This window comes from Pan paniscus, chromosome 8 (genome assembly GCF_029289425.2).
Source record: "Pan paniscus chromosome 8, NHGRI_mPanPan1-v2.0_pri, whole genome shotgun sequence".
Lineage (NCBI taxonomy): Eukaryota > Metazoa > Chordata > Mammalia > Primates > Hominidae > Pan > Pan paniscus.
In genome coordinates, this window is record NC_073257.2 from 144,226,621 (window position 1) to 144,254,517 (window position 27,897).

Below are 27,897 nucleotides of genomic sequence, written 5' to 3' on the forward strand. Positions count from 1 at the left end.
TGGAATTCCTCCCAGCCCACCGAACAGGAACAGGGCGGTGGGCTCACAGCCAGTCCTCTGGGCACCTAACGCCCTGGGTACCGACTGCTGTCCACGCTGACGCTGTGAGGGCCAGCAGGCCCTGGAAAGGAGCTGCTTCTGGACTCACATGTATTCCCACTGCCCCTCCTGAGCGGGCCCAGGCCACACGGTCGCACACCTCAGGGCCGGATAAGGATCCCCAAACACCACAGTGCCAAGGAGGGGCTGCGAGGGCCTCCAGGGCATGGCCTCTTCCACAACATGAAGGTCTCCGCCCGTGGGCAGACGGGGGTTAAGGATGACCAGTTCATCAGGAAGGAATTTTATCCTAGAAATGCTAATGGCAAATGGTAGGAAAATATCATCTCCAACTAAAAGCATTCACTCGACAACACATGAACAGGGCTATAGCTTGGGAGGCTGCTGCACCGGGTACTGGGGGCACAGCTGGGGGCATGGACAGGGCTGTGGCTTGGGAGGCTGCTGCACTGGGCACTGGGGCACAGCTGGGGGCATGAACAGGGCCATAGCCAACCATTCTCACCCTCATGTGCACCTTCCCCATCCCAGCCTCCAAGCCCTGGGGCAGGTGGGAAAATGGGCCCTGCAGGACCCTCCTTCCATCCAGGGTAAGATGTAACTCCCTGACATGGTTTGGCTCTGTGTTCCCACCCAAATCTCATGTAAGATGTAACTCCCTGATATGGTTTGGCTCTATGTCCCCACCCAAATCTCATGCTGAATTGTCATCCCCAGTGTTGGAGGAGGGTCCTGGTGGGAGGTGACTGGGTCAACGGGGCGGAGATCCCCCTTGCTGTTCTCGTGATAGTGAGTTCTCACGAGGTCAGTGTTGGAGGAGGGTCCTGGTGGGAGGTGACTGGATCATGGGGCGGAGTTCCCCCTTGCTGTTCTCGTGATAGTGAGTTCTCATGAGATCTGGGCGTTTGAAAGTGCATGTCACTTCCCCTCCACTCTCTTCTACCTGCTCCAGCCATGAGAACGTGCTGGCCTCCCCTTGGCCTTCCACCATGACTGTAAGTTTCCTGAGGCCTCCCAGCCAGGCTTCCTGTACAGCCTGCAGAAGTGAGTCCATTAAACCTCTTTTCTTTATAAATTATTACCCAGTCTCAGGTAGTTCTAGCAATGCGAAAACGGACTAATAACCACCATCTCAGGAAACCACGGCCGGCATTCCGGAGCGGCCCCTGCAGTTTCCCTGTGACACTCGCTACAGACTTTCTGGGATGTGCCCTCACAGGGCCAGTTGCCTGAATGAAGGAGCTGTGTGTTTTCAACTGGCCTGAATAAGCCCATCGGGCTTCGCGGGGCAGGGGTTGCCATGGTTTCCTGTTATGGGTGAGTGTTCTACATGGGCTCCAGACCAAGGGCAGAGCGCACGCATCACGGAGGCCCTGTGCACACATGCCACAAATGCACGCTGTGTAAAGTCTGGTTCAGGAAAAAAAAAAAATCCAAGCTAAACCCTGATGATGTTGAGAGAGGGTCACCTGGCTCAGGGACCCTGGAATCAAAGCTGTCCCCAGAAATAACTGTTCAGGTTGAGGAGACATTGACACGTCCTCCCAGCCACGTTGTCAGGGACAGCAATGGCCTCAGCCTCCGCCTGGCCCCTGGCCCTGCTCAGCCACTGGGGAATGTACCAAAGCCCACCCCTAGAGTCCGGCCCGGGGTCCTCGCAGGTGTCCGGCTTGGAGACAAGGACATGGCACCACTGAGAGCCAACTGCATGGAAGAGGCAGGAGGCCAAGCCAGAGCCAGCGCGAAATCCACCCCCGCGGCCCCTCTGCCTCCACCAGCTCCTGTGTGCCAGGGAATGGGCTCCACCCCAAGCCCCAGCGCCCTCCCACACCCTCCCACCGGACACACAGGCCCCCGTCTTCGGATGCTGGGCACTGTTGTCGGGTCCTGGGTGTTGCAGGGGGCTGCTTCCCAGACCCTCACCTTCGGACCGTGTCATTCAAGGGGACTGCTCTGCTTCCTCGACCCACCTGCAAGCAGGGGCCAGCAGATACCCATGAGGCACACCCCACTACTCTGCACCCAGGGCCCCGTGATCGAGTCTGTGCCCCATGCAGTGCTCATGGATGCCACCAGTGGCCGGGTGGGCATTGCTTCACCACGTGCCCATCACCACCTGGAGGGGCAGGGAGGGGGCGAGACAGGGCCCAGTTAAAGCCCGCGCCCAACACCACAGTGGCACCTGGGGGCCCCTGGACATGCCAAGGCCCAGAAGGAGCACAGGGGACAGGCCGCGAGGTCAGCGCTGCCAGAGCCTCCCTCCCAGAACCCCGTCAGGACGCTCATGCGGGCCCCCAGCAGGCCCCTGGCCCACAGAGCTCTACCTCCGCTCAGTACAGCCCCAGGGGCTGGGGGAAGCTGTCCGACTGGCGTCCCCACCTCCCACAGGCCTCAGGGACTACAAGCTTAGGCCTTGGAGACGATCACTGCTTCCCATGGGGAGGACTCGGGGACTATGAGCTTAGGCCTTGGAGACGATCACTGCTTCCCATGGGGAGGACTCGGGGACTACGAGCTTAGGCCTTGGAGATGATCACTGCTTCCCATGAGGAGGACTTGGGGACTACGAGCTTAGGCCTTGAAGACGATCACAGCTTCCCATGGGGAGGACTCGGGGACTACGAGCTTAGGCCTTGGAAACGATCACTGCTTCCCATGGGGAGGACTCGGGGACTACGAGCTTAGGCCTTGGAGATGATCACTGCTTCCCATGGGGAGGACTCGGGGACTACGAGCTTAGGCCTTGGAAACGATCACTGCTTCCCATGGGGAGGACTTGGGGACTACGAGCTTAGGCCTTGGAGATGATCACTGCTTCCCATGGGGAGGACTCGGGGACTATGAGCTTAGGCCTTGGAAACGATCACTGCTTCCCATGGGGAGGACTCGGGGACTACGAGCTTAGGCCTTGAAGACGATCACTGCTTCCCATGGGGAGGACTCGGGGACTACGAGCTTAGGCCTTGGAGATGATCACAGCTTCTCATGGGGAGGCTGTGGAGTTGCCAGGTGGCTGGAGAATCTCCCCAGGAAGGAATGAGGCGCCTGGAACTGACAAATGACCTCAGTAAAGTTTCAGGATACAGAACCAACATAACAACAATCCGCAGAGTCACACACCCCTAGTCTGGCTTCCAGATGGGTGGGGTTGGAACGTGGACATCTCTGCATGGCAGGCTCCAGTCAGGAGGACACACAGACAGGATAGGAAGGAACGGGTCTTCAGAGGCAGCTTCCCAGGCTCCTTAACCCTGTGCGTCCACACCAGGTCTTCCAGTGGAAGGACAGACAGCCCCCGACCCAGGGCCACACCCTCAATTACCAGTGGGCAGAGTCACGGGGAGAAAGCAGCCCCGGCCCCCGCACGCTGAGCCAGCTCGGGATCCTTATGTGGACACAGACAACAGGAGCCACCAGACGCTGCAGGCATGCTCTGAACTCCTGCAAGCAAGTCCCAGGAGACCCGCAAGCATGGCAGCCTCTTCATAAAGTGCAAACACAAGTAGGATGGAGCAAGTGTCGCTCAGGCAGGGATCTACATGTCATCAAAGTTTTCAACACCCTGAAAGGAACTACAGCCACAAAATCCCAGCTGTCAGGGAGAGCACAAAGTGGGGGCTTATGGCAGTGTCCCAACTCCATGGCGACAGTGTCCACAGGAGTGGACAAGAAATCAAACACACGTGGAAAAGTCACTAACAAGTCTGCCTCCCTCGAGGAAATACGTGTGGCCCCCACGCAGGGCCAGGCTCACAGGGACACAGACCCCGACCATGGGCAGACAGCCAGCGGAGCGATCTTAGGACCGCAGTGGGGGCTCCTCATGAGAGGTGGGCCACATGGAACACGACCCACGAGGCAGCCACAAGGTGCAGGCAACCCCAGCACCATCGGTGCACGAGCAGGTAAACCTGATGTGGCACAGCCACCCTGGGGAATGTGCATCGGCCACTCAGAGGCACAGGGCAGAGGCCCGGCCAGCACAGTCGGGCAGGAGAAAGAAACCAAGGAATCCAAACTACAAAGTCATTTTTCACAGAAACAGGAAAAACTATGCTAAAATTCACATGCAACCAAAAATGAGCTCAAATAGCCAAAGCAATCCTAAGAAAAAAGAACAAAGCTGGGGGCATCACATTACTGGACTTCAAACTCTACTACAGGGCCAAAGGAAAAGAGGAGCCCAAATCACCTCTCCTCTCAGACGACAGGATTCTATGCCTAGCAAACCCCGAAGACTCCCCTACAAGGCGCCTGGAACTGACAAACGACCTCAGTAAAGTTTCAGGATACAGAACCAACATACAACAATCCGCAGCATTTTTATATACCAATAACATTCAAGCTGAGAACCAAATCAAGAATACAATCCCATTTACAACAGCCAAAAAATAAAATACAATACCCAGGAATACACCTAACCAAGGAGATGAAAGAGCTCTACAAGGGGAACTACAAAATACTGCGGATAGAAATCAGGGGCCGGGCACGGTGGCTCACACCTGTAATCCCAGCACTTTGGGAGGCCAAGGCAGGTGGATCACCTGAGGTCAGGAGTTTGTCCAGCCTGGACAACACGGTAAAACCCTGTCTCTATTAAAATACAGAAAATTAGTCAGGCATGGTGGTGCACACCTGTAATCCCAGCTAGTCAGGAGGCTGAGGCACAAGAATTGCTTGAGCCCGGCAGGCAGAGGTTGCAGTGAGCCAAGATTGCACCACTGCACTCCGGCCTGGGCAACGGAGAGACAGTCTGTCTCAAAAAAATAAAATAAAAAAGAAGTCAGAGATGACACAAACAAGTGGAAATGCATCCCATGCTAACAGATTGGCAGAATCAATATTGTTAAAATGGCCATGCTGCCCAAAGTAATCTACTGATTCAATGCTCTTCCTATCAAACTACAAAGTCATTTTTCACAGAAACAGGAAAAACTACGCTAAAATTCACATGCAACAAAAAATGAGCTCAAATAGCCAAAGTGATCCTAAGAAAAAAGAACAAAGCTGGGGGCATCACATTACTGGACTTCAAACTCTACTACAGGGCCAAAGTAACCAAAACAGCATGGCACTGGTACAAAAACAGACACATAGACCAATGGAGCAGAATAGAAAACCCCAAATTAAGGCTGCACACCTACAACCATCTGATCTTCGACAAAGCTGACAAAATCAAACAATGGGGAAAGGACTCCCCATTCAATAAATGGTGCTGGGAGAGCCGGCGAGCCACATGAGGAAGAATGAAGCTGGACTTCTGCTTTTCACCATATACAAAAATTAACTCAAGACAAAGACTGAAATGTAAGACCTCAAACTATAAAAGTTCTAGGAGAAAAGCAGAAAACACCCTTCTTGACATCAGCCTTGGAAAGAATTTATGACTAAGTCCTCAAAAGCAATTTCCATAAAAACGAAATGTGACAAGTGGAACCTAATTAAGCTAAAGAGCTTCTGCACGGCAAGAGAAACCATCAACAGAAGAAACAGAAAACCTACAAACAGGGAGAAAATATTCACAAACTACGCATCTGACAAAGTTCTAATACCCAGAATCTATAAGGAACTTAAACAACTGAACAAGCAACAAACAAATAAACCCATTAAAAAACGGGTAAGATACAGCTGGGCACGGTGGCTCACGCCTGTAATCCCAGCACTTTGGGAGGCTGAGGTGTGTGGATCACGAGGTCAGGAGATCACACCACTGCACTCCGGCCTGGTGACAGAGTGAGACTCCATCTCAAAAAAAAAAAAAAAAAAAAAACAGGTAAAATACATGAACAGACACTTTTCAACAGCAGATCCAAATGGCCAACAAGCATATGAAAAACATGCCCCACATCACTAATCATCAGAGAAATGCAAGTCAAAGCCACAATGAGACACCATCTCACACCAGTCAGGACGACTGTTATTAAAAAGTCATAAAACAACAGATGCTGGCAAGACTGCAGAGAAAAGAGAACGAACGCTTATACACTATTAGTGGGAATCTAAATTAGTTCAGCCACTGTGGAAAGCAGTTTGAAGATTTCTCAAAAAATACAGAACTACCATTTGACGCAGCAATCCCATTATGGGTACGTATCCAAAAGAAAACAAATCGTTCTACCAAAAAGACACGCGCATTCGTGTGTTCATTGTGGTGCTAATCACAACAGCAATGACGTGAATCAACCCAGGTGCCCATCCACGGTGGACTGGATAAAGAAAACGCAGTACCTATACAGCATGGCATATCACACAATCGTAAAAAAGAGCAAGATTATGGCCTCTGTGGCAACATGGATGCAGCTGGAGGCCATAATCCTAAACGAATTAATGCAGGAACAGAAAACTCAATACCACATGTCCTCATGTGTAGGTGGGAGCTAACCACTGGGCACACGTGGACATAAAGACAGGAACAATGGACACCGGGACTGCGAGGCAGGGGAGAGCAGGAGGAGTCGAGGGTTGAAAAACCAGCCACTGGGTACTATGCTCAGTGCCTGGGTGACAGGATCAATTGAACCCCAAACCTCAGCATCACGCAATATACCCAGGCAATGAACCTGCACCCTCGAATCTAAAATAAAAATTGAGATTATGTAATCCCAGCATTTTGGGAGGCCGAGGCAGGTGGATCTCCTGAGGTCAGGAGTTCGAGACCCACCTAGCCAACATGGTGAAACCCCAACTCTACAAAAAACACACACACACAAAAAGATAGCTGGGCATGGTGGTGGACGCCTGTAATCCCAGCTACTCGGGAGGCTGAGGCATAAGAACTGCTTGAACCTGGGAGGCAGAGGCTGCCGTGAGCTGAGATTGTGCCACTGCACTCCAGCCTGGATGACAGAATGAGACTCCATCTCAAAAAAAAAAAAAAAAAAAAAAGTTGAGATTATAAAAAAAGAAAAAGCATGGCACAGCGACACATGGTTCAAGCTGGAAGGACCCTGACGGAAACACAGCGCCAGGTGAAGGCAGCCAGAGACAAGAGTTCATGCATCGTGTGACTCCGTCCCTGTGAAATACCCAGTGCCACGACCCAGGGACAGAAGGCAGTGTGGTGGCTGCCAGGAGCTGGGGCAGGCGGTGGCGACGGATGGTGTAATCAGCGGGCATGGAGTCTCCCTTAGGGCTGGTGAGACGCCTGCAGTTAGATAGAGGTGGTGTGAAGAGTATGTTCTCAACATTGTCAATGCACTAAACACCACGGAACTCTTCACTCTAAAGTGGTTAATTTTGTGTGCTATGAATTTCACTTCAATTAACAAGATAATTATTTAAGTGGCCCACGATCAGTCGGCTGTAGGCTGCAGCCCCCTGGAGGGACGGCTGGTCATCAGGTGGCCCCATGTGGATGGCATCACATGGTGGGGAAGGTGGTCAGGGCAGAACTGAGCCGCAGGGACCCCTGGAGCTGGGAGTAGGCGTTAGGTGGGCGGGACGCACAGGGAGCTGGGGACCTTGAGGAAGAAAGGGACAGAGCTTTGTGCTGCACCCCAGCACTGCTGGCACATCCTGCTGGACCGAGGGGTTGGTGGAAGAACGGCCTCAGGGAGAGGAGGGACCCGGGCCAGGACCCCTCCTGTACCCTCTCCCACCAGGGAGCTAAGGGGCAAGATGCCATCCTGAGGGGTTTGAGCTGATGGGGGGCATGGATGCAGGGAGGGAGGAGGACTCCCCGAACCAGCACCTAGTGGGGCTCCCATGGGACACACCCCCACAGGGCCTTACTGTCACCCCAAAGCCAGCGAGGTGGGACCCAGCAGACAGCACAGTCTTCTTTTTCAAGACGAGTTTCCTCGGTGGGAGGTGGGGGCGGGACAGTCGCTCATGGCAGTTTTCCTTGATGGAAGATGTAAAAAATCATGTGAATAAATAGGGCGCTTCATTCTGACTTTCACTTTAGGAAAGACGTTAAACTATGTTAAATTCACAAAAGTTCAAGCCTCATCCATCATACCTGTATTTTATTTATACTCCGCCTGATGTCAGAGGATTCAGGACAGCCACACATCTTCCTGACCTGCTGCAACATCAGAACAGTAGAAGGTGTGAGCAGCAGACATGGCCACAAGGGCGGTGAGGTGGGCTCTGGGGGAGCTGCCAGGGCGGCGAGGTGGCTCTGGGGGAGCTGCCAGGGCGGCGAGGTGGCTCTGGGGGTGCCGCAAGGGCGGCGAGGTGGCCTCTGGGGGAGCTGCAAGGGCGGTGAGGTGGGCTCTGCAGCCACCCGGGGGACACTCTGCTGGGCACTGGCTCTTCTCCTTCGATGACAGCCCCTGCTCCTCCCTGCCACACTCAGCCCAGGCCTGGCCCATCACAGCGAGGGTGTCCAGGAAGAGCCAGTCCTGGGCTTCTGGAACTAGGGGAGAAGCGACCACTAGGGCTGCAGGGGCAACACACAGCCTGGAGGAGCCTGTGGGGTCCTCACTACACTCTGGGGCCCTGCCTGGGTGTGAGGAGAGGACACGGTGCAGAGAGACGGAGGGCAGGCCCATCGGCCCCGCACAGCCCTGGGAGGCCTCTCGCTTTCACAGCTCGGGACAATGTCTTTCCTTCCTGCTGAAGGCTCTGGGTCAGGATTCAGCCGCAGGCAGCCAGGGCACACACAAGGCAGTCATAAATGGCAAGCAGCGCATTAAAGATGGGCAAGAGGCCCGGGCAGATGCTTCACAGACGAGAAGCTCCCGAAGGCCAATGAGCACAGGAGAGAGGCTGTCCTTAGTCGCCATGGAAACACAAGGGAAACCCAATGCGGGCCCCCTCCATCCCCCCGGAACAGCCAGGGAGAGCGACAGCAGCGAGGCCTGGCAAGGACACAGGGCACCTTGACCCACACGCTAGGGGTGAGGGGGTGCCGTGCACGGCCGCTTGGGAAACTCAGGCAGCATCTTAGTTAAACATACACTTGCTGTGCCACCCAGCAATTCCATTCCTAGCTATTTACACAAAAGGAATGAAACAGACGTCTACCCAGGAATGTGCTTTGCTGCCTTACAACAGTCAAATACTGGAAATAACCCAAACGTCCATCAAGAGGATAATGAATACAGAAATTATGTTATATCCATACGATGGAATACCACTAGGGGACTTTTTTTTAAAGGAACAAACTCCTGATCCATAGCCACGTGGATGAATCTCAAAGGTGTTACATTGAGGGAAAGAAGCCAGGTTTACAAGAGCGCGTCGTGCGATTCTGTTTGTGTGAGTTCAAGAACAGGCTGGACGGATCCACGGTGAGAAACACAGGTTTGTCTCTGGGGGTAGAAAGGGGATGCTTGGAAAAGAGCCCAGAGAACTTTCCAGAAGGAGGGCAACGTCCTCTGTCTCCATGGGGGGTCTTGGTTACACAGGTGTGCCCATCTGTCAAAACATCAATCTGCATACTCACATCTGTGCCCTTGACTGTAATTATACCTCAATACAAATAGATAGATCATCTAGATCAGGGACATTCTGTAGTGGAAGCGTTTTAGGCATCTTATCTGAATTTCAGGAAATGGATGTTTACCTCTGGCAGCAGGAAACTGAGGCTCACTGAGGTTACATGGCCTGCCCACGCCAAGGAGCCCTCAATCTGTCTCCAGGACAACCCCGAGCCCTGGGGGAGGAATGAGCCAGGGCTGGAGGGGAGGAAGGAACGCAGGCGTGGGTGGGGGAGGTGCTGGGCAAGGGAGGCTAGCTCCATGGGGTGGAAGGAGTGGATCACAAACGCTCTTGGGGAGGAGGGCACTGGAGGGGGCTCCACCGGTGGGGCGGGGGGACTCCAAGGAGAGCATCACACAAGCAGGACTTGGGGGCAGCTCGAGGTCAGAACAACAGGACTTCTCAGCCAGCCTTGAGGCATGGAGTGACAATGGACACTAGGGGTGGGGAGGGCTGCGAGGACGAGGCCGCAGAGGAACTGCAGCTCCAACCCCAACAACCACTGTGAGTGCTGGGAGCTCGGCCGTCACTGAGTGGGCAGCCCCCGCCCACCCCGCTGCAGTGGGGAGACCCAAAGCTGGGCCAGAAGCCGGAGCAGCCCCTTCCAGCCTGTCCTCAGGCTTCCCCGGCCCTGCTCCCCGCATGGTTTCTCTGGCCTGTGACACGTGGGCCCTGGGCTCAGTCCGGGCAGTGAGCCAGCTGCAGTAGCAGCCCCTTCAGAAGCAGCAAGCCCAGTGTGGGGTGCAGGTCTCCTTCTGGGGTCCCTTGAAACCTGGCCAAAATGCGAGAAGTCTGCACAGCGCAGCATTCACTTGTATTCTGGAGGCCTGGAATACACCTCAGATCACACCTATGTGTGCGTGTGCCTGTGGGTGTAGCTCTGCACATGTGAATGTGCATGTGTGTCTGTATGCATGTGCATGTATGTTTCTGGGGCTACAGTTCTGTGCATGTGTGTCAGTGCGTGTGCATGCATGTGTATGCGGGTTCAGCTCTATGCCTGTGTGCATGCATGTCCCACATCGTGTGTGTGTGTGTCAGTGTGTGTGCATGCATGTTCAGCTCTATGCCTGTGTGCATGCAAGTCCCACATCGTGTGTGTGTCGGTGTGTGTGCATGCATGTGTATGCATGTTCAGCTCTATGCCTGTGTGCACGCATGTCCCACATCATGTGTGTGTGTGTCGGTGTGTGTGCATGCATGTGTATGCAGGTGCAGCTGTGCCTGCGTGCATGCGTCACATTGTGTGTGTGTGTCAGTGTGTGTGCATGCATGTGTATGCAGGTTCAGCTCTATGCCTGTCTGTGTGCATGCATGTCCCACATCGTGTGTGTGTGTGTGTCGGTGTGTGTGCATGCATGTGCATGCAGGTTCAGCTCTATGCCTGTCTGTGTGCATGCATGTCCCACATCGTGTGTGTGTGTCAGTGTGTGTGCATGCATGTGTATGCATGTTCAGCTCTATGCCTGTGTGCACGCATGTCCCACATCATGTGTGTGTGTGTCGGTGTGTGTGCATGCATGTGTATGCAGGTGCAGCTGTGCCTGCGTGCATGCGTCACATTGTGTGTGTGTGTGTCAGTGTGTGTGCATGCATGTGTATGCAGGTTCAGCTCTATGCCTGTCTGTGTGCATGCATGTCCCACATCGTGTGTGTGTGTGTGTTGGTGTGTGTGCATGCATGTGTATGCAGGTTCAGCTCTATGCCTGTGTGCATGCATGTCTCACATCGTGTGTGTGTGTCGGTGTGTGTGCATGCATGTGTATGCAGGTTCAGCTCTATGCCTGTGTGCATGCATGTCTCACATCGTGTGTGTGTGTTGGTGTGTGTGCATGCATGTGTATGCAGGTTCAGCTCTATGCCTGTGTGCATGCATGTCTCACATCGTGTGTGTGTGTTGGTGTGTGTGCATGCATGTGTATGCAAGTTCAGCTCTATGCCTGTGTGCATGCATGTCCCACATCGTGTGTGTGTGTGTCAGTGAGTGTGCATGCATGTGTATGCAGGTTCAGCTCTATGCCTGTCTGTGTGCATGCATGTCCCACATCGTGTGTGTGTGTGTGTGTTGGTGTGTGTGCATGCATGTGTATGCAGGTTCAGCTCTATGCCTGTGTGCATGCATGTCCCACATCGTGTGTGTGTGTGTGTCGGTGTGTGTGCATGCATGTGTATGCAGGTTCAGCTCTATGCCTGTGTGCATGCATGTCCCACATCGTGTGTGTGTGTGTCAGTGCGTGTGCATGCATGTGTATGCAGGTGCAGCTCTATGCCTGTGTGCATGCATGTCCCACATCGTGTGTCTGTGTCGGTGTGTGTGCATGCCTGTGTATGCAGGTGCAGCTGTGCCTGTGTGCATGCGTCACATTGTGTGTGTGTGTGTGCCTGCGTGTGTACATGCATGTGTATGCAGGTTCAGCTCTATGCCTGTGTGCATGCATGTCCCACATTGTGTGTGTGTGTGTCGGTGTGTATGCATGCATGTGTATGCAGGTTCAGCTCTATGCCTATCTGTGTGCATGCATGTCTCACATCGTGTGTGTGTGTGTGTGTCAGTGTGTGTGCATGCCTGTGTATGCAGGTTCAGCTCTATGCCTGTCTGTGTGCATCCATGTCCCACATCGTGTGTGTGCGTCAGTGTGTGTGCATGCATGTGTATGCAGGTTCAGCTCTATGCCTGTGTGCATGCATGTCTCACATCGTGTGTGTGTGTGTCGGTGTGTGTGCATGCCTGTGTATGCAGGTTCAGCTCTATGCCTGTCTGTGTGCACGCATGTCCCACATCGTGTGTGTCGGTGTGTGCATGCATGTGTATGCAGGTGCAGCTGTGCCTGCGTGCATCACATCGTGTGTGTGTGTGCCTGCGTGTGTACATGCACGTGTCTGTTGGTTCACATGTTGCATCGTGTGTGCATGTGTCACATCGTGTGTGTGTGTGTGTGCATGCATGTGCCTGTGGGTGCAGCTCTGTGCATGTGTCTGTGTGTGTCTCCGTGCATGTGTGTGCACACGGTGGTACGCACAGGGTCTCTTCAAGTGAGTTGATTACGTGCCTGGCCTCATCTGACCGACACATGGTGCCCGGAGCCTGGAAAATCTGCTGCTGAGCTGCAGGACTGAGATGCAGCCTGGATTCCACTGGCCGCACCGGATCTTCCCCTGAGCTCAGGGCTGCCTCCCAGCCCTGCTGGCTGCTGCAGGAGGACCTGGGGAAAGTGTGTGGCAGCAAGCTGCAGCCTCACAGCCATTTATCACCATCACTGCTCTGCTAAGAGCCAGCGCCTCTGGGCTGGCTGCTGATGGATTGATTTTCCCCAAGGGCAGGAAGGCTGCTCGGGGCTAACAGCTAGTGGATGGTCTTATTTCCCAAACCTGAGCTTATGAGCCAGACCCCAGGCTGTCCCCCAACCACATCCACCTGGGAGCATTCCAGACCCTTGCCTCGCCTTGCAAAAGGTGGAGGTGGGCCCTGGGGTCCCCTTCAGCCCTGGCCTCCCCCCAATGCCTGTGGGAGCGCTGACTCCAGCGGTACAGTGGGGGCAGTCCTCCCAAGCCCGAGAGGTTGGTGTTGGGAGGAGGCGTTCAGTGAGAGTCCCTAGCCTGCCACGGCCATAATAGCTGACACCCACCCAATGGTGACCTCCCAGCCATGTGGGCCCCGGATGCCTGAGCCAGGCCCCCTGTCCTCCACGCCTGACGACCTGAGCCCTCCCCTGACTGCTTTCATGGTCTCTTGAGAACCCTGCAGAGTTTACAAGCTGATGCCTGGTACTGCTGTGGGCCTTGGGACAGCGTCCCCTCAACCTGTGGCAGGGGACTGAGGGCAGCAGGGGATCAAGGGCAGCACCCACGTGAGGAGGAGGCCGAGAGAGCCCACCCCACCCCACACAGCCTGTGGGCGGCTGAACAATGGCCCCAGGGATGTCTAGGCCCCAGGCCCCGGACCTGTGATTCACCTTATGTGGCAAAAAGGATTTGGCAGATGTGACTGAGTGAACAATCTTGAGAGGGTGGAACTCCTGAATTATCCAGGTGGACCCTAACTGCTCACAGCCGTCCTTGCAGGGAGACACTGCTACCAGGGAAGGTGACACCACAAGTGAAGCACGGGCCCACGCCACTGGCCTTGCAGATGCAGGGGTCATGAGCCATGGCTGCAGGGGAGCGCCCTCTGGAAGCTGGAATTGGCGAGAGCAAACCCTCCACGGCATCTCTGGAGGGCAGGTGGCCCTGCCAGCCTCTGGAGCTGAGAGTGAATGTGCACTGTGGGAATCGCAGGGTATGGCCGTGAGTTACGGCAACCCCAGGACCCAGCATGGCCTCTTCCCTTGGAGTCCCATGCCTGCTCCCCGGCCTGCCGGATATGAACCCACAGCCGTATTTGCTAGTGCTGCCTTGCAGAATGGCCTGGGGGTACCAACCAGACACCCCTCCCTCCTTCTGCATCTGTAACCAGCAGAGAACCCACAGGCAGCCCAAAGAGAACCACAGCAAGCCCTGCACATCACCCTGGACTCAGAGCTCCATCCTGGCCAGGGTGAGGCTGCAGAGCGGCCCAGGGCTTCTTCCCATCCTGGAGGCGTCCATCAACACACCTGGTGAGGACCCACCAGTGGCCCAGGGCAGAAGCAGGACCAGAAGGATGCAGCCCCCCTCCAGAGCAACAGCCAATAAGGGTAGGGCAATGGGGTGGGGCCTCACCTCCCACCAATCAGAGGGGGTGATCTGTCCTGAGGGAGGAGCCAGGGGTGAGACCAAGGGGGTTCTGAACCACAGTCAGATGGGGTGCAGGGAGGGTGGCACCCCCAAAGTGACTCAAAGACGCAAATGACTAGGGCTCCATTATCAGAAATACAGGGGGTGAGGAGTGTCCTAACCGGGGCCCTCCATTCAGCAGCCGGCACCCCCGACCCATGGCTGGGGACTCTGGCATCCAGAAGAGTGTCCCTGGGCTCAGGCACTTCCAGCCAGCTTCGGCCCCCACGTGGCAGTGGCCCACACACCCCATCTGTAAAGCAGGCAGCCCTACAGCAACAGTTCCCAGGCCCCTGGCACTCAGAAAAAACCAGCACACCTGGCAAGAGACCCAGGCAGAGAGCTGCAAGAATAGCATGGAGGGTCAGAACAGAGGCCACGTTCCCAGAGCCCCTGGCTCCTTGTCCCAACAGTGTGGGCCCGTGCTGTGCCCACGCCCTGCCTCACTGGGCAGCTGAGGCTGGCCCCACACCTGGCCTCACACAGAAAGATGTTGTCCCGTCCATTGTGGCCAAATCTGACCCCACACACAGCACTCAGGGTGGGAAGAAGGTGGCCGTGGCGTCAGCATGACACGGTCATGTCCGGCTGGGAGAGCTGGTAAGACCTGCAACCATGGATCCAGCCCCCGCCACTGAAAAACCACGGTGGTGTTTCCCTAAGGTGGCCAAAGCACACATCGGAGTGACCTGGGATCACCCGTTCCTGACCCCAGACTCGCGCCCTCCCCGACACCCCACACCTACAGAACAAAATTTCCAGGTGTGGGTGGGGATCTGGAGTCTGAGTTTTCCAGAGACTCCTGCGGCCTCCTGGGCACACTGTGCTCAGAGCCACGGCCCTGCCCATTCCCAGGCAGCACTGGGGCTGCCTCAGTGACAACACCACTGCTCAGTGCCTGGACGCCCGGACCTCCTCATGTTTGTGTGTGTTGGCGGGGCAAGGCCCCTACCCTGAATGCATGTCTAGCTTCTCTCCAGCTCAGCTGAAATGGGGAAAGGACAGACCAGGTGTGCCTGCAAGCCCCGGCAGGGTAGGTGTGTCATGGGCTGTGCTGTGCCCCCGAAGTCCTAAGCTGAGGCCCTGACCCCTCGTGCCTCCGAGCGTGGCTGTGTGTGCAGATGAGATCTTCAAAGAGTTGGTTAAGGTGAAGCAAGGTCACGTGGGTGGGCCCAATCCCACTGGACCGTGTCCTCACAGAAAAGATCAGGATGGAGACACCCACAGAGGAACGGCCACGTGAGGACGCTGCCCACGAGCCAAGGAGCCAGGCCTCAGAGGCAGCCAACCCTGCCGGCGCGTGGTCTCGGACTTCCAGCCTCCGGATCTGTGAGAGTGCAAGCGGCTGTTGTTTATGCCACCCACGAACAACCCGAGCAAACGAATACAATGTCTGAAACCCACAACCCAAATCTAACGTGCCCTCAACCCAGCTCCCCAGCTCACACTGCCACAGCCCCAGTTACCAACAGCTCATCCGGATGCTCGGCCTGAATCCTTGGCATGGGCTCGACTCCTCTCTGTCTCACACCCCAGCCCGTCTGTCGGGAAATCCTGCAGGCTCTTCCTTCAAGCGTTCCCAGACTCCGACCGCATCTTGCCCCTCCTCTGCTTCTGGCCACCGTCCACTCGCGCCTGGATTCCTGCAACAGCCTGGTCTCCCCGCCTCCACCCTCGCCCTAGAATCTATTCTCAACAAAGCTGCAGGCGTCGTCCTTTTGAAACAAACATGTCAAGCCCCGCTCTGCTCAAAGGCTCCACACTCCCATTTCTCTCAAGTAATAGCCCATGTCCTTCCGGCTGCCAGCAAGCCGTCCAGGACCCAGCCCCAGACCCCTCTGGCCTCGGCTCCTCCACCCTTCCTGTGCCTGACTCTGCTGCGCTCTCTGAAGCAGCCCAGTGTGCCCACCATGCAGCCTGCGCACCAACAGCTCCCTCTGCCCGGAGCCCTCTTCCCCAGAGCCGCACGCTTTGCACCCTGGGCTCACCATATCCCTATTTAGTGTGTCGTTTTCACCAAGATTTCACCCCAATGAAGACTGCAGTTGCCCACATCATTTTTTTCCTTGCTGCCCCCCTCAACAGTATTTGTTTGTTAACATCCTATACATTTACTTAGCTTCACACAAATCAGTTCCAATCCACTCAGCCTTTCCACTGCTTTGAATAGGCTGACGGGGCATCTGATAGAGCTTTCTGTGCTCACTAAGCGACCCCACCAAGAGGGCAGCCCCCAGTCAAGAAAGGAAGCTGCTCAGCCCTAAAGGTCCTGTGAACGGGCTCTAAGTCCCTGCAGCTCTAGGGTGGGGCAACTGCAGGTGTCTGTGGGGCTCAGGGAGATATCACTGCAGTACCTCCTCCAGATCTCTGTTCTCAACAAAGCCCTGTTGAGTGAATGAATGAGTGAATGAGTGAATGAATCAGTAGATGAGTGAATGAAAACACAGTGAGTGAATGGTGAGTGAGTGAACGAATGCACGGTTAATGAGTTAGTGAATGGGGAGTTAGCAAATGAGTAAATGAGATGAATGAGCGAATGAATACATGGTGAGTGAATGAGTGAAGGAGTTACCGAATGAGTGAAGGAGTTACCGAATGAGTGAAGGAGTTACCGAATGAGTGAAGGAGTTACCGAATGAGTGAAGGAGTTACCGAATGAGTGAAGGAGTTACCGAATGAGTGAAGGAGTTACCGAATGAGTGAAGGAGTTACCGAATGAGTGAAGGAGTTACCGAATGAGTGAAGGAGTTACCGAATGAGTGAAGGAGTTACCGAATGAGTGAAGGAGTTACCGAATGAGTGAAGGAGTTACCGAATGAGTGAAGGAGTTACCGAATGAGTGAAGGAGTTACCGAATGAGTGAAGGAGTTACTGAATGAGTGAAGGAGTTAGCGAATGAGTGGAGTTAGCAAATGAGTAAATGAGATGAATGAGTAAATGAATGAGTAGATGAGAATGAACACACGGTGAGTGAATGGTGAGTGAATGAATGCACAGTGAATGAATGCAGTGAGTGAATGGTGAGTGAATGAACACATGGTAAGTGAATGAATGCATGGTGAGTGAATGAGGTGAGCAAATGAGAGATGAGTGAATGAGTGAATGAACACACAGTGAGTGAATGGTGAGTGAATGAATGAGAGTGGATCTAAGTGAAAGATCATAAGAGCCCACTATGCGTGTGCTGACCCCAGCCCCATACTGACTGGGCCCGGGCTGCCAACTGCGCTTCTGACTTCCCAGCTGATTCCTGGTGTGACCCTGGGCTCTGTTCTCTTTTTCCATAAGATCCGCAAGATATGGGAGGTGCACATCGACTTAAACATTTGCGAGGTGAAGCAAGCTGAGGTGCAGGGGTTGGGGCTGGAAATGCAACCTACATGGAGAATGCATCAGTCTGCAGATGCCTGCGGGGTCATTGCTCAGGACGGGACCAGACAGCAAGCACCATCCACGCTGGGTGTGGCCACACTGGGACTCAGCGGAGAGGGTGGCTCCTCCTGTCCTAGGGCCTGGGGAGCAGCCAACAGCTGCGCCCGGATTCAGGACTCACACGAGGGTAATGTGGCGTCTGAATCAAATGCCCATCCCACACCAAATGTGGGTCAACAGAAGCAACACACCATTGCTAAGGAGAGGCGGCTGCTTTAAATCCTATCTCATGGTAAGTGCACGGTTTTATTTTGGACACTTCTTTACAGAGAAATTTTCGTATGTGTTTGATGGGAGGTCAATATATGAAGATTGACAACTGTTCACGGTTGTTTTGCAGGAAATGTGCAGTGACAAAACCTCGTACCAGGCTGTGGAGGCTGCACCGCCCCTGACATTCACCTGAGGCTTGGGAATCTAACAGGGCCTGGCCGCAGAGCCTCCCCTGCCCTCAGCCCACCAGGAGACACGGACGCCGGATCCTCAGGCTGCACTGGACCCTCAGGCGTGGGCCTGTCTGCAGAATAAACCCGGCTGAGTGCAAACCTCAAAATCCACGGGAACCAGGCCTCGGAGGGCCCCGAGATGTCCCCGAGTCCAAAGCCTCCTCGGCAGGCGGCCACCTCCACCCCCAAGTCACCTGTCGCTCTGCCGCACAGGCAGCCAGCAGGCGCCTCCTCCCCCAGGGACGTGGCAAGGCTGAGTCACTCCCAGGACTCCTTCAGTGAGAGCCTTAAATCCACCCTGTCTTCCACTCCCTGGAGGGTGCCCCAGCTCCAGAGAGGGGACAACATGGAAGGTGACAGCCGGGACAGGGACCGAGAACCCTGTGCCAGCCCCAGCTTCTGAGGGCCCAGCACCATGGCACAGCAGGCCCAGTGTGTGGTTCACGGTGTCCCCCAGGGCCGAGGAACCAAGTTCCTCCTGGAAGCACCCAGGGGGCCCAGGCAGCAGATGCTGTCCCTGGTGCTGCCATCTGGCCCATAAGCCCGTCTGGCCTCAGCCCTGACAGCAGCCACGGGAGGTCCGGCATCCCCGTACCCGTGCCCACCATGTCTCTGGGCAGTGCTGCCCCACCAGGCCCCATGGCTACTCACACACAGCCCCACAGGGCTGCTGGTGGGGGTGGGTGCTGGGACCCCCGGGGAAGATGGTGAGTCAGCAACAGTAGCAAGGCTGGCAGGTGCAAGAGGTCGAGGGAAGGTCCAGGGGTCTGGGATGAATCTGCCCCACCTGCCCTTGGAGGCAGCCATCCTGGCCTTGGAAACATCTAGATGTCGTACCATGGACGTAGGATGAGAATCAGGTCCCTTTCCTGGAATCCAAGCAATACGAGAGCCCAGGACATCCTAGGATTTTGCTCCAGAATCACCTCGGAGTCTCAGCGCCCACTCTTCCTTCTGGCCACTCCACCGACGTGTCACTGCAATGCAGGGTCAGAGCACAGCCAGGCCACGGGGCCAGTGGCCAGGGGCCAGCGCAGTGCAGAGCCACCCACCGTCACTGACGCATCACTCCGCAGGGATGAGGACCTGGGCCCATGGGCTTCCCATACCACCTTCTCTCGGGCTCCAGGGTCTGTCTTCCCGGGAAATCCCTTCAAACGTCCCCTTCCATTAGAGAAACCACAGCCTTCAGCGGAAACCTCCTCAGCAGCTCCATGTTCTTCCTGCCCCTCTTTTCTCCCCACCTCCTGGCATCTCTGAGAAGCAGACACCCAGGCCTGTGTCGGGCAGGAGACTGTACAGGAAAACCCTCTCTGCCTAGGAAACCTCAGCCCCCCACCCCGCAAGTGGTGGCTGCCTTCCACCCTGGCATGCGGAATGGTCACGGTGAAGGCCCGCGAGGATGGGAGGCCCCCAAGCCGCCACACCACCAGGCTGCCACCCGGTGACGCCAGACCCACATGCGAGGCTTCCCTCATCATGAGATGAGCCTGGAGGTAATTCTGGGGTCCAGCTTTTGGACCAGCTTTTTGGTCAGCAATTTTCCAGTCCACACAAATCAGAAGGTGGACCCACAGCGAAACACAGAAAACAGCATGACCGCAGCAGAAAAACCATTTTCAAGGGAAGATGCAGAAAAGTGAGCTTTCAGCAGAGTGATGAGATGCCACCACGCCAAGTCTGGGATCGGCTGGCATCAGGCGTGTGATCCTACAGACACCAGCCATCCCACAGACCTCCTGGCACTGGGCACTGGAACAGGGTCAGGGTCAGCACCTGTGCCAGCTACACGGTGTCTAAATGTGGTCCTGTGCACCTGTGAATGCCAAGAAGGACATCACCACAGGCACTTGGAGCATCTGCATCCACCCGATACACTCAGAGCACAAAAGGGGTGAGGCCAGCACTTTGGGAAGCCAAGGCAGGAGGACTGCTTGTGGCCAGGAGTGTGAGACCAGCCTGGATAACATAGCAAGACCCCCATCTCTGAAAAATTTTTTTTTAAAAAGTTTTTAATTAGCTGGACATGATGGCACACACCTATAGTCCCAGCTACTCAGGAGACTGGGGTGGGAGGATTGCTTGAGCCCAGGAGCTCAAAGCTTCAGTGAGCTATGATTGCGCCACTACAGTCTAGCCTGGTGACAGAGCAAGACCCTGCCTCAAAAAAAAAAAACACAATGTGTCTTCTCCCAAGGTTTCCTCCGTTACCCCAGCGTGGCCCACAGTCCCCAAGAGTCCAGGTCAGACGCAGGCTATGGCTCCCCAGGGCTCGAGGCCGTGGCTGCGCCCCATCTGGGCTCACTGAACGGCCTCTGTGCCTGTCCCTCCCCAGCCCAGCCTCCCCTCCTCCATTCCTCCTTCCAGCTCAAAGGATTGGATTATCACCCTGGGAAAGGGACGTGCCTATTTTTGACCAACTGAATTGAAGTAAGGAAAGGCATTATTTCTAGACAGAGTGTAAGACTCTGTTCTCTTTTATGTCTCCAAAAATAAGAGTCAGAAGAGCCGAGCAGGGCCAGCAGTCTGCCTTCCTGTGGATGCACAAGTTTGTGGATTCTGGGCTGCGTGTCTTGGCCAGGACCATCAAAACCACCTGATGACGGGCCGAGGGGAGTCAGGGCCCTCCACGAGAGCCGCTGGAGAGCCAGGGAGGACACCAGCACCTGGACTTCCCGAGTTGCAGCACAGAGACGGCCATAAAACTGGGCTCCAGCCCACCATTCCTGGGCAGGGAGGTGGCCAGGCTGAGGAGGCTGGGACCACACCAGGGCCCTGAACATCCAGAAACATGGCATGCTGCCCTTCCTATCCACTGAGCAGTTTCCTTCTCAGGAACCCAGAGAGCCAGCCTGGCCCCCGGCTGCAGTTCTGTGCCCACCGCCTTGCTGGATGGCAGCTGGAGCTCACTGAGAGCTCAGTGGCCGATCACCTGCCTGCCCGTGGCCCTGCAGGGAATCGGCAAGGAGTCCAGAGCCTTGCTTTGCAACTGCCTTTGGGACCGCAGCAGCCTTTGGGACAGCTGCAGGCAACATCCCAGGCCTGCAGGGGACTTTATTCGACCTTGACCCAAGCTGGTCGGGGCAAAGCATTGTGGGGAGCAGGGTGTCTCTTCTGAGTTCCTTGCACAGACAAGTGCACACACACGTGCACACACACATGCACACATGCTCCTTTCCAAACCTCTGCCTTCAGGCTGCAGGAACCTGGCTTCTCACCCGGGGCCCGACACACCCTCCCGACCTCTCCTTCATTGGCTGTCTCGGTGCAGGGCCAGCCTGCACTCTGGCTCACCTGGGAGAGGGTCTTTCTTCATCTCCCAAATCACAATAAAATCACATGAACGTCCTGTTGATGGCAGAAGGCTGCAGTGGCAAAGCAAGGCTTCGGAATTCCTCCCCAGTTCCCTCCAGGGAGAGGTGGGGGTGGTCTTGAGGGGGCAGCTTAGGAATAGACTTCTTACCATGAAGACCCCCTGGGAACCCATTGCTCACACCCCTCTCTGCAGACTCTGCCCTCTGACTTGGCTCTCAGAGAAGCTCCACCATCACTCTGTGGGGTCAGGAAAGAGACCTGGAGACACTAGATCCCCACCTCATGTCCAGTGACAGAAGAAACTATAAACCCAGCAAAGACCCACACATGCCATGCCCCACACATGCCATGCCCCGCACATGCCATGCCTCCGTGAGTTCTAAAAACAAAAATTCACCGGTGAATTTATCTGTAATCCTGCAGCAAGAGAGGCCTCTCCAAGGAAGACAAAGACTGCAGAAGCTACAGGGAAAGGGCTCCTGACCAGGAAGATACACAGAACCCTACAAAAATGCAAAGCTTCTGCATAGATAACAATAAACACAGTTTTTAAAAATCAAAATACTGGCCGGGCGTGGTGGCTCACGCCTGTAATCCCAGCACTTTGAGAGGCTGAGGCGGGTGGATCACGAAGTCAGGAGATCAAGACCATCCTGGCTAACACGGTGAAACCCCGTCTCTACTAAAAATAGAAAAAATTAGCCGGGAGTGGTGGCAGGCGCCTGTAGTCCCAGCTGCTCAGGAGGCTGGGCGGGAGAATGGCGTGAACCTGGGAGGCAGAGCTTGCAGTGAGCCGAGATCGCACCACTGCACTCCAGCCTGGGTGACAGAGCGAGACTCTGTCTCAAAAAAAAAAAAAAATTCAAAATACTACAAACTGAGAAAAGGCATTTGCAATACATATGACAAACAAGGGGCTACTTTTCTTACAAGGAACTTATACAGATTATTGAGAAAACCAACCCAACAGGAGACGGGGCAGAGGCCACGAGGGCCACTCGTGGTACAAGAGTGTGTCAGACCCAAGACTGCCCTGCCTCAGTCCCCATTTAACAATCCAAGTCAAAATAGCAAGGAGATGCCCTTTGTCTTGAATACAGCCAGTGCCAGTTGCCCATATACCATGCAGGGGGTGGGGGACGGGGCATATAAGTGGCCCAGCCCTTCTAGAAGCAATTAGCAACAGTGATCAACAGTCCAGCTGCACCCAGTTTAACACAGTAATGATTGCAACTGTGAAGTTCCACAGTCAGCAAGCCCACAAAAATTCATCAAGACCGATGTGCAGTGACTTTCACGACTGAAGTCTAAGAACAAAAAGCCCTGGGCTACCCGTGTCCGTAACAGGTGAGGTGACATGACCATGTTACGGCCATAACACGGACTCTCGTGCAGACGTTACAAACTAGGTGGAGCGGCATGCTGATAAGAACATATCCCAAAGAGACAACATAAAGCCTTTGCAGGAGTCCAGAACACTCTGCACACAACACTCCTCTTCATGTAAATGACAGACTCTACGTGACAAGTACATGCATGTGTGTAAAGACATACACATCTGGCCAGGTGCAGTGGCTCACACCTGTCATCCCAGCACTTTGGGAGGCTGAGGCAGGGGGATGGCCAGAGCACAGGAGGTCAAGGCTGCAATGAGCCATGATCACGCTCCTGAACTCCGTGATCACCCACCCGCACTCCATGATCACGCCCCTGCACTCCATAATCATGCCACTCCACTCCCTGATCATGCCACTCCTCCGTGATCAAGCCACTGCACTCCGTGATCACGACACTCCACTCCATGATCACAACACTCCACTCCGTGATCACGCACCTCCACTCCCTGATCACACCATTGCACTCCGTGATCACGCCCCTGCACTCGGTGATCACACCCCTGCATTCCGTGATCACTCTGAGGCCTCCACTCTGTGATCACGCCACTGCACCCCATGATCACGCCCCTGCACTCCATGATCACACCACCTGCGCTCCATGACCATGCCCCTGCACTCCGTGATCACGCTGAGGCCTCCACACCGTGACCACGCCCCTGCACCCCATGATCATGCCCCTGCACCCCGTGATCACGCCACTCCACTCTGTGACCACACCCCTGCACTCCGTGACTACGCTGAGGCCTCCACTCCGTGACCACGCCCCTGCACCCCGTGACCACGCCCCTGCACCCCATGACCACGCCCCTGCACTCCGTGATCACGACACTCCACTCCGTGATTACGACACTCCACTCCGTGATTACACCACTGCACACCGTGATCACGCCCCTGCACTCGGTGATCACGCCCCTGCACTCGGTGATCACACCCCTGCATTCCGTGATCACTCTGAGGCCTCTACTCTGTGATCACACCCCTGCACTCCGTGATCACGCCACCTGCGCTCCATGACCATGTCCCTGCACTCTGTGATCACGCTGAGGCCTCCACACCATGACCATGCCCCTGCACTCCGTGACCACGCCCCTGCACCCCATGACCACGCCCCTGCACTCCATGATCACACCACTGCACTCCCTGACTACGGTGAGGCCTCCACTCCGTGATCACACCCCTGCACTCCGTGATCACAACCCTGCACCCCGTGATCACAACCCTGCACTCCATGATCACGCCATCTGCGCTCCATGATCACACCACCTGCACTCCATGATCACGCCACCTGCACTCCATGATCACGCCACCTGCGCTCCACGATCACGCCACCTGCACTCCATGACCATGTCCCTGCACTCCGTGATCACGCTGAGGCCTCCACACCGTGACCACGCCCCTGCACTCCATGACCACACCCCTGCATTCCGTGACCACACCCCTGCACTCCATGATCATGCCACTGCACTCCCTGACTACGCTGAGGCCTCCACTCCATGATCACACCCCTGTATTCCGTGACCACGCCCCTGCACTCCGTGATCATGCAACTACACTCCGTGATCACGGCACTGCACTCCATGATCACGCCCGTGCACTCCATGATCACGCCCGTGCACTCCGTGATCACGCCCCTGCACTCTGTGATCACGCCACCTGCGCTCCATGACCATGTTCCTGCACTCCGTGATCACGCTGAGGCCTCCACACCGTGACCACACCCCTGCACTCCGTGACCACACCCCTGCACTCCATGATCATGCCACTGCACTCCCTGACTACGCTGAGGCCTCCACTCCATGATCACACCCCTGCATTCCGTGACCATGCCCCTGCACTCCGTGACCATGCCACTGCACTCCGTGACTACACTGAGGCCTCCACTCCGTGATCACGCCCCTGCACTCCGTGATCACGCCCCTGCACTCTGTGATCATGCAACTACACTCCGTGATCATGCAACTACACTCTGTGATCATGGCACTGCACTCCGTGATCACGCCCCTGCACTCTGTGATCACGCCCCTGCACTCTGTGATCACGCCCCTGCACTCCGTGATCATGCAACTATACTCCGTGATCATGCAACTACACTCTGTGATCATGGCACTGCACTCCATGATCACGCCCCTGCACTCTGTGATCACGCTGAGGCCTCCACACCGTGACCACGCCCCTGCACTCCGTGACCACACCCCTGCACTCCGTGACCACGCCCCTGCACCCCGTGATCACGACACTCCACTCCGTGACCACATCCCTGCACTCCGTGACCACGCCCCTGCACCCCATGACCATGCCACTCCACTCCATGACCATGCCACTCCACTCCGTGACCACGCCCCTGCACTCCGTGATCACGACACTCCACTCCATGATCACCACACTCCACTCCATGATCACCACACTCCACTCCATGATCACAACACTCCACTCCGTGATCACGCATCTCCACTCCCTGATCACACCACTGCACTCCGTGATCACGCCTCTGCACTCGGTGATCACACCCTTGCATTCCGTGATCACTCTGAGGCCTCCACTCTGTGATCACGCCACTGCACCCCGTGATCACGCCCCTGCACTCCATGATCACGCCCCTGCACTCTGTGATCATGCAACTAAACTCTGTGATCATGGCACTGCACTCCATGATCACGCCACTGCACTCCATCCTGGACAACAGAGGAAGACCTATCTTTAAACACACACACGTGATCCTCGTGGACACATACACACACAGGTGCATAGACAGAGTGACCTTCAGGCCCCATCTTCTGCTTCTCTAGACTATGTCCGTGTTTGACCCTTCTACTTGAACTATTTTTGTTGGCAATAGGGGTTATCTGGGTGTGAGATTATGGGTTCTTTTCTGTTTCCTTCTTTGGGCCTCTCTGTTTATTAAAAAACAAAAGCCTGTTAAATACAACATAAAACAGACAGTGCCCCAGCTATTCCTAACGTACCTTACCAGGCCCGCTCCTGCTGGGTAAAAGAAAGCCAATTTGCCAGCTCACGTCTTAGTGGGCCTGGACCAGTGTCTTCCAAGCTTAATATGATTGTCTTTTTTTAAAGGAAAAAAACATTCTCACATAGCCCAAAGAGTATGTTCATGAAGCCCAGCCCAGGAAATACTGTCTTTGAAAATCTTCTATCAGAAATCTTCTATCAGAAAAGGACTCCGGTTGGAAAGCACTGTTGCGGACAGGGAGTATCCCCCTGGGCCGGTCAGGTGGTTTGTGTAGGTACCCGTGAGATGAAAAGGCAGATTCCCTCCTGGCACCTGCAGGCCCCTCTGCTTTGGTTCCAGGACCCACAGAAACCTGCTCCACCTTGGGAGAAGCCCGGGTGGGAGATCAGACATGGTGCTAAGGCCGCGGGGCAACTTCTCTGACGATGGCTATTTCAGCCCAACCAGGATGGTGGGGTCTGGGGGGAAGAGAGCTCCTCAGACGGGAGCCTGTTCACAGGGGCCACTCTCCCCATGCTGTCCGCTGCCACTCTCAGAGCAGCGTCCCTGCTGAGCGCCGACATTCAGAGGGAGACGCCTCCCTGATCCTGGCCTGGAGGCAGAGCCGCCAGCTGGCCAGGCAGCAGCCCAGCCGCTCCGGGGGCGGGGGCGACAGGTGCCGGGCGGGGAGGCGCTAAATTGTGTAACACTCAGCAGCCACGCTGCACTTGGGAAGAGCGGATGTGCTGAAAATGCCCAGTGCAGGACCAAGGTGCGCCAACCAGCCCGCACCACGCCCGAGAGGCTTCGCAGCCGCCCACCCCGGCTCTCACAGCGCCCATCCCCGCCACACGCCCTGCCAGCTGCGCCAGCTTCCCCAGGCCGTCCAGAGTGGCTGCTGGAACTGGAATAAAGTCCTCTCTGAGACAGCTCCTGGGTGGTTTCCTGCAGTTTTCTGGTGGCTGATGAAGAGGGCAGTGCCAGGCGTCAGCTACCCACCTGTGCCTGCGCCCACCTGTGCCTGCGCCCACCTGTGCCTGCGCCCACCTGTACCTGCGCCCACCTGTGCCTGCGCCCACCTGTGCCTGCGCCCACCTGTGCCTGTGCCCACCTGTGCCTGCGCCCACCTGTACCTGCGCCTGTCCTTCTGCAGTTCACTTATTTAACCCACAGCCATGGCTTCGCCAGGGGAAGTGACATACTAAACACTACACTGAAACCCCCACTTGAAACAAGAAATAACAACAAAATAATAATAACAACGACGACGAAGTCAGCTTGCCATTAAGGAAGCCGACACAAAGCATCCGATCACCCAGCTGTCTGGGTAGGCTGGGGCCACCAGTTAAACATCTTAGCCACCAGCAGCCACTCCTCTGGGGAACCGGCCAGAAGTGACTGCTGCACCCTATTAGCTGCTGGAGCGAAGGGAAGAAATAAGTGGTTTCTCTGGAGAAAACACAGCACAGGCTACAGCAACTCTGCTGGTCAGGAGGGGGTGGGGGACGTTGTCATTTCCTGTCACAGCCCCTCTGAGGCTGGGGTCGGGGAGGCTGGCCCTGCTGCATTCTCAGGCCAAGGCTGCACCGATCACATTCCCAGGGGTCCTGACCACAAAAGGGCCACCAAGGCGGACCCCACTCCATGCAGCCAACCCGGGGGCAGCAGAGAAGAATCCAGTGACCAGACAGAGCAGGGAGAGGCGTGTGCACCTCAGGGCCACGATGGCCAAGACCAAGCCGGGAGGCCGGCCGAGGCCCCAGGCCCCAGGGACTGCGCCAGTCCTCTCTGCTATCTCAGCTCTGTGAGCGCTACTGAAGACACCCCAGCAAAACGTTTTCAGCACAGAGCAACACGCTGATCAGTGGCTTTGGGGATGACTGTAACACGGGTAAGTTACAAGAAAAAATGGCACAACCTGCCCTGTGAAATCTGAGCGGAGCAAACAGGCGTTGGCAGAACGCAGACGAGGCTGCGAAGGTCCAGCAGCAGCCACGCCCCCCTCACCCTGCGACCAGCGGAGGCAGGGTCCTGGATGCACTCACTGAGAGGAGGGTGTCATGGGGACCAGGCTCCCAGACAGATGGGCAGCGGGGAGGGCTCCAGCCTCTAGAAAGGCAGA

At 55.7% G+C, this 27,897-nt stretch overlaps 1 protein-coding gene across 8 annotated transcripts in view; it reads right to left on the reverse strand.

Annotated features, from left to right (window-relative positions):
• Positions 1–27,897, reverse strand: part of STK32C (serine/threonine kinase 32C) — a 127,437-nt gene that overhangs the window by 51,098 nt on the left and 48,442 nt on the right. The window contains exons 1-2 of one of the 8 annotated variants that reach the window (XM_063607612.1): positions 8,021–8,087; positions 7,798–7,902 (exon numbers count right to left, since the gene is read on the reverse strand). The exons of 5 other annotated variants lie outside the window; for them this stretch is intronic. Coding sequence is in view for 1 of the 3 variants with exons in the window: in XM_063607610.1 (XP_063463680.1) it covers positions 15,709–15,715 (7 nt within the window). In the remaining 2 variants the exon portion in view is untranslated. Of the gene's footprint in view, positions 1–7,797; positions 7,903–8,020; positions 8,088–15,704; positions 15,805–27,897 lie in introns of those variants that run through there. 2 more of the 8 variants (XM_014346633.5, XM_063607610.1) reach the window with 2 other exon arrangements.